The sequence below is a fragment of the Euprymna scolopes genome, chromosome 15, assembly GCF_053919585.1.
Source record: "Euprymna scolopes isolate OS-2025 chromosome 15, ASM5391958v1, whole genome shotgun sequence".
Taxonomy (NCBI): Eukaryota; Metazoa; Mollusca; class Cephalopoda; order Sepiida; family Sepiolidae; genus Euprymna; species Euprymna scolopes.
Genome location: NC_136496.1, coordinates 116,327,962 through 116,335,461, shown reverse-complemented (window position 1 = coordinate 116,335,461; position 7,500 = coordinate 116,327,962). Strand labels below are relative to the sequence as shown.

The window sequence follows — 7,500 nt, the reverse complement described above, 5'->3', positions numbered from 1 at the left end:
TTGTACAAACGAAAAAGAAGAAAATAAAACGAACAAGAGAAAAATAAAAGGATATATAAAATGTAGGGGAAAAAGGAAGTAAAAGAGAAATAAAACCAAGAAAAAGAAGAAGAAAAAAGAAACAAGAAACAAGAAAAAAAGAAAGAAAAACGTACAGAACGAAATTAAAGGGCAAAATTGAAAAAACAAAAAACAAAAAAAAAAACAAAACAAAAAAAAACAAACAAAAACAAAGCAAAAAACATCAACAAAATAAATATCCCTCTAAAAAAGTAAACAAAGTTGAAAATTATAATAAAAAAATAAGCCCGAAATTATCGAAGCAACTTTTAAATCGAAAAGCAATTAATGAATCGCAAAGTTTTTGCGTTATAAACTTTTTCGTATTTGATTGGACAACAAAAAACTTCCATATTGTTCGTAGCAGACGACGTACTTTCGCTTCGGTAAAAAAAAAAAAAAAAAAAAAAATGAAAGGTATCAAATGTTGCAAAAATTATTCTCATAATTATCTTCTTCTTTTTCATCTTGAAATAATCCGCTTGTGAATATTCTTCCTTTTTTTCCCCTTCACCACTTTCCAATTCCGCGTATCTCAAAAAACAACAAAAAAAAAACAACAAAAAACAAAAACAAAACAAAAAAAATAGAGTCTAAGAATTATCGCTTCCATTTTTCTCTCTTATTAGTCATTTCCGTTTTTAAAAAAGAAAGAAAATACATTCCCCTAAAAAAAAAAAAACCCAAAACCCAGCAAATTTTGTTTATTAATAGATTTAAAATATCTATACGAGGATCAAAAACGAGATCCCCATTATTCAAACGTTCTTTCAGATATTTTCCTAATTGAAAAACGAAGAAAAGACAAAGGAATCTCTTTAATCCAAGTTCGCAATTTTCCCAGCTACATATGAATACTGACTATACCGAAATCGTTTCGAATAAAAACAAAACAAAACAAACAAACCTAAAAAAAAACAAAAAACCCTCGCCTGATCTGGCGTCTTAAATCTTTTAATCTAGACCTCTTAAATTAAGCGACAGTTTTAAACGCACATAGGCACACAAAAAAGAACACAATGAGGAATGCAATTATAAAAGATATGAACGCAAGGTGAAAATACTCTACGATTAAAACAGAAAAAAAGTTAAAAGTAAACTTTAAGTAAGAAATTAATTTGAAAAAAAAAATCAACTGCAATCGAAATATATAAGAAAAGAATTCCAAATCCTTTAAAATAATTACATCTTTGTTTGTCGACACACAAACAGACACACATACACTATATCTATATACTTATCTATATAATATATATATATTTATTTATTATATATTATTATTTATTCTATTACATATTCTATATTATTATATTTATATTATTATATATTATTATTCATTACATTATATTATATATATATATATATATATATATATATATATATATATATATATATATATATATATATATATATATATATATATATATGAATCTTAGGCTATGATTATATCTTATGCTGTTTATATAAAGTTTTACTTGTCCATCTCGAGAACGGAAGATCGAACTGGAATCATTTAATGATTGGCCAAACCTGACAAATCGAAGTATCGATTCTATTCAATTCTTAAGCAATTTAATGACGTTCGATAGTAAGAAGTCTACACTTGCCTAAATGTGTAAGTGTGTTTTAAGTGTGTGTGTTTAAGATAGTAAATTCCTAAAGAAAAAAATCGAATAATATAGCTTTTCAAATGGGCTTTTTGCTATCCGTTTTTTGAAAACTATATATATATATATATATATATATATATATATATATATATATATATATATATATATATATATATATATAATCATTAACAGACAAGCTGTTTCGCTGTATCACCGTTCTTCAGTGTGGTTAAACAAGCAGGTGTCTCAAGCCGGGTTCGGAACTCAATTTTCGATTTGATAGTGAGTGCCTCTGACTAGTATATATATATATATATATATATATATATATATATATATATATTCCAAGTCAAAGAGTATAGGCAAGTCTAGAAGCTGTAAACAGATAGCATAAATATTCCGTATTCCAATCAGGGATTTCAGGCCTGCCAAATAATCTCACCAGAAGGTTTCATTCACGTCATGATCTTCATAAACACGTCATAATTTTCCTATATATGTATAGCAATCGAAAGGCTTGGTGACACCCGTAATCTGACCAGTGCATCCAAACCAAATTCTTGAGACGACGTTACACAGAAACAAAGTATATAATACGTAGATATATTTATCATACATTTTATTGTAAGTATACACAAGTCACAGATAGTTCTCCATACGGATACACACACACATATATATTTATATTTATTGCGAGATTGAATCGAGGATATTTAAAGTCGAATACTTTTGTCCTCCTCGAAACGATATTTCGGACACAAAGAAAAAAAATCACGTTCAACTAACGAACATCCGATTAACCAAGGAACGCACTCGTACAAGAAGACACCCCCTTCTTATCAAGAAAGTTCTTAAGTAAAACATAAATGTTACAATTGTGCGTAATATATATGGCCTTGTTACCATAATAAACCGTGTTGTTTCACTCCTGATGATCGGATAATACAATGAAACTGCAGTAAAGTGTTAAAGTTAAAAGGATTGCTAAGAATAACAAAAACTTAATACATAACAGATAATAATTATTTCAAGCTTAAACGACCTTATTATTAAGTATTACCCTGCATGTTATATATACTGAGCCCTGAAATCGGAAATATAAAATCTTATATATATTTATATGCATAAAAATTAACTTAAAGTAAACACATATCAGATAATAATTAGTTCAACTTTAAACTGACGTTTTAGGTCTAGGATCGTATTCCTAAGCATTTTCTCCGCTTCTTAAATACATTAAGTTCACAAATCGTAAATAGAACAACATTTGATATATATGTATAGATCTATATAATTTGATTGAACTTAAAATTATAAAAAAAATTATATATATATATATATATATATATATATATATATATATATATATATATATATATATATATATATATATATATATATATATATATATATATATATATATATATATATATATATATTATAAACACGTTACAAAAACAACAGATAATATATTCTCATCTGATAAATGCAAGAAAGCATAAAAATGCCGCCTACAAATAATGGGGTGTATATGTAATATACACATATGTATATAATGATCTATATAAACAATTGATTTAATTACAAAGATATTGGAAATCGAGTAATAACAGACCCAAACAAATAAATACAGAAAAAAAAAAAACCCGACAAGTAACACACATCAAATAATAATTATTTCGATCTTAAACGGCTTCTTTCAAATCTAAGGCATTATTATTAAATATTTTCTTTGTATGTGGAAATACATAAAGTTTACAAATCGAAAATGTAACAATTGATATATATATATTTGCATATCAAGGTGATTTGATAATAGATTGGATGTTTCCATTCGGACTGAACCTAGAATTGAAAATACTTGGTGAAAACTCATTTAAATGTATACAATGAATATTTAAAGCTGCTTGCGGGACCGAGCGCCAAAAATACGTATACGAATATTAGAAGTTAGGTAGACTTTACTTTAATTTGCTTTGGGAATACCTACTTAATTTTTTTTTTAAACGATTGCATTTGTGATTGCATCCGAGAACCGGTGTTGGCCGTTGTTGACGTTGGCAGATTTTCGCTTTCATCAAGCTGCGAAAAGATTAACACCGCGATACTTCATAAGGCGCAACACAACACACGCACGCACGCACGCACGCACACACATACACGCAACACATACACGCAACACACACACACGTAACACACGCAAACACACGATAAAACACACACACACACATAACACATACACGCAACAGTCGCAACACACACACGTAACACACGCAAACACACGATAAAACACACACACACATACACGACACGACTACACACGTAACATACACACAAACCCACGTAAAACACATACACACACACGTAACACATACACACACTCATAACACATAGCACACACAACATGCACAAACGCACGTAAAACGCACACACAATCGTAACACACACACACACACACAAACACACGTAAAACACACACACGACTAAACTTACAACCGATATAAATAAACAATAAAACCAAAAATCTAAAAATAATACATGTATCGATAATATATATGTCCGACTAGCTAATACTGTGATTATATTTGTGTAAACATCCCCCCACACACACACCGCATATGCGCACACCGAACAAGTCAATCTTCACTCTATTTTCACGTTAGCAACAGGATTGTTTTTAGCGACCCTGAATAAAGCAAGTTTTAGGTTAAGTTCGTTATAGTTGAAAAAAAAAAAAAAAAAAAAAAAACTTTGGCAAACTTCTCTGCCTAAAAGAACAATCTTTCACTGAACTTAAAGAAAATACATAAAAAAATACAAACAAAAAACTCATATCAAGAAACCCCGTCAAAGACTTAACTCTTAAAATAAAGAAATCCTAAAACAAAGTTTAGGCATAAAAATAAAGACTTTTTAATTAAATTTTATTGTTCAAAATAAAACACTATCTAACTATCTATCTATCTATCTATCTATCTATCTATCTATCTATCTATCTATCTATCTATCTATACTGTGAATAACATCTGGTCTATGAAACAGGACAAAACCACTAGTTTATAGAAAAGTTAAATAAATGTTTACGAAGTTGCGATAGATCACAAATAAACGTCATTTTTTTTTAGAACAATCAGTGAATTTTTTTACTTTAATAAAGATAACAAAAATAGATTATTCACTGACCTATGGGTATATATATATATAAAGCTATACATAAAACTGCCGTAAACACCATCCGAAAAAAAAATAAAATAAAATAAAAGCAAACTTTCAATAACAAACTATTAAAAGGCAGTAAAACTCTGCACGCAAAACGCAGTGGCGGGACTTTAATATTGCTACGATTAGTGGCAATTTCGAAAAAAAATCACAGGGAGTAAAATATTATATTTTGTTGTAAGTTATGCCTCTTTCTTTGTAGATTAGGGTACTTTATAAAACACAGAGAGAGAGAGAGAGAGAGAGAGAGAGAGAGAGAGAGAGAGAGAGAGAGAGAGAGAGAGAGAGAGAGAGTTCCTCCTAATAACAATAACTCCCCACGGGACAGAGTTAGACACCAGGGTCATTTTTTAACGTGGAGAAAAGGAACAAAAATTTAAAATTGTCTCAGTCGTGAAGGATTTCTCCTCCACTCAGAAGCGAACAAGAGATTGAAGTGTAGCAGCTGAAGAACAGATACTACACTTTGATTTTGGCTCTAGAGAAAGATTAAAAAAAAATTCCAAATAAAATGATAAAAACATTCGTAAAATAAAAGCAAATCGACAATTACAAAAAAAAAAAAAAAAGGTTTTGATTGAACGAGGTGTTTTCCTTACGTGCACTTGCCCGCCGTCCGTGAGTCCTTCAAGTATAAGCGTCTTCGAACTGGGCGCGTCTGCCTGACAACGCACCGACTCTTGTCGACTGCCGAGTAGAGATTGAACGAGAGAAAGAATCGACGCACCTCGACAGATACCACTACCACCGCCACCACAACCACTACAACAACAACAAGTACTACTATCACTTCTACTGCAACCTCTGCTGCAGTTGCCGCTGCTATTGGTGTGGCCAACATCGAAAACCTCCGACAACAACAACTACAACCGATATAAATAAACAATAAAACCAAAAATCTAAAAATAATACAAGTATCGACTCTACATAGGTCCGACGTGCTAATACTGTGTCACTGTGATTATATTTGCGTAAACATCTCCTTTATTAACTATCTTATTTTTTTTTTTTACAATTAATCAACCATAACTATCAGATTCTTTTTATTAAAAAAAGAAGAGAAAATTAGATAATAATACCAATTTATAACAAACAAGAACAACAACAACGACAACAAAAATAAAATAAAACCGGAGCTTTAAACGAGCCGGCTAGTGTTACTGTTACGGATATCTGGATTATTTTATTTGTTCTACAATCAAATAATTAATTAATCTTTAATAACGAGTTGTTGTTTTTTACTGCCAGGTTTAATTAAAGTTTAACGATTTTTTTTTTCTTTCTGTTTTTCATTGTTTATTGGAGCAAATAGAAAATACCTTCACATTGGAAAGGCGCTCTCTCTACACATCGCCTTAAGCGGATGAATTAAAAATAGCTGCAGATTTGAGAGAGAGAGAGAGAGAGAGAGAGAGAGAGAGAGAGACCGGTGAATGAAATAATAACTAAATTTATGTTAAAGCAATTATCAATATTTAATGTTAATTTATTTGTGAGCTAAGATCGCCTAAAACAGACGCATTTTTTTTACGTAAATAATAATAAAAAAATAAATAAATAAAACATTGACAATATGAGATAACTTATGACATAGCAATAACTTATGACATAGCAATAACTTATGACATAGCAATAACTTAAGAAAAGGGCCTTTTGGCTAACACCAAGGTGTAGCAAGCACATCTGTTCTGACAGTGCACTTCATCTGCTTCTATCTTTCGATCAGTGAGGGAGAAGCCCTTCTAGACGGAGGCACTTTCCAAATTGTTTTTTCTTCGTCCAAATCAAGAGCGACCCTTTTTTCGGGGAGCTCGATATTTCCCTCATTACAAACAGACTTTGTGCCTGCCTAACTGGTGGGGAGGCAAGCGAATAGCGAGAACTCGAAAAAGGGGCCCACGTAGATCAAACATATTGTCATTTAGCTGTGACAAATAATAGATCGCTATATTGTAGCATACATACATACATACATACATACATACATACATACTACTACTACTACTACTACTACTACCACCACCACCACCACCACCACCACCACCACCAGACAAATGCAATCATACTTCGCTCATATATCTCATAAGTATTGAACACTATTTGAATAAATACTGAAACATATTTGAATATATTATTTTACATAAGTATATATACGTATATATGGGCACACACATATGCACACAAAATCATAAAAAATATATTATATTTATATATTTGACTGTATGTGTGTACAAAAATACGAACGCAACCACCTGCGCATATGTTTGCACGTAGATGAAAGACGCAAGTAATACTGGAATTTCTTACTTTAGAAAATAACATTTATTTCACATATCTGTGTAGACGGGTCATGATCTAGTATATATGCAGTAGGTACACCGAGTATACGTAAATAAAAACGAAACGAAGTTAAAAAGAAATACAATTGCAAATAATATAACGTAGCAAAATAAAGACGGTAAAAAAAAAATAGACAGATAGATAGATAAATTAGATAGATAGGAGTATAACATTAAGACGATAATAATAAAAGAAGAAGAAGAAGAAGAAGAAGAAGAAAGAGGAGGAAAAAGTAAAAAAGAAAAAAGAAAAGAAGAAGAAAAAAGACAGG

At 30.4% G+C, this 7,500-nt stretch overlaps 1 protein-coding gene across 2 annotated transcripts in view; it reads right to left on the bottom strand.

Moving 5' to 3' along the window:
* The window catches only part of LOC145294079 (uncharacterized), a 63,648-nt gene extending 57,785 nt beyond the window's left edge, over positions 1-5,863 (bottom strand). For both annotated transcript variants that reach the window (XM_080141134.1, XM_080141135.1), the window contains exon 1: positions 5,489-5,863. In XM_080141134.1, the coding sequence (XP_079997260.1) occupies positions 5,489-5,730 (242 nt within the window). In that variant the 5' untranslated portion in view covers positions 5,731-5,863. The remainder of the gene's footprint in view (positions 1-5,488) is intronic.
* Between the last annotated feature and the right edge of the window lie 1,637 nt (positions 5,864-7,500).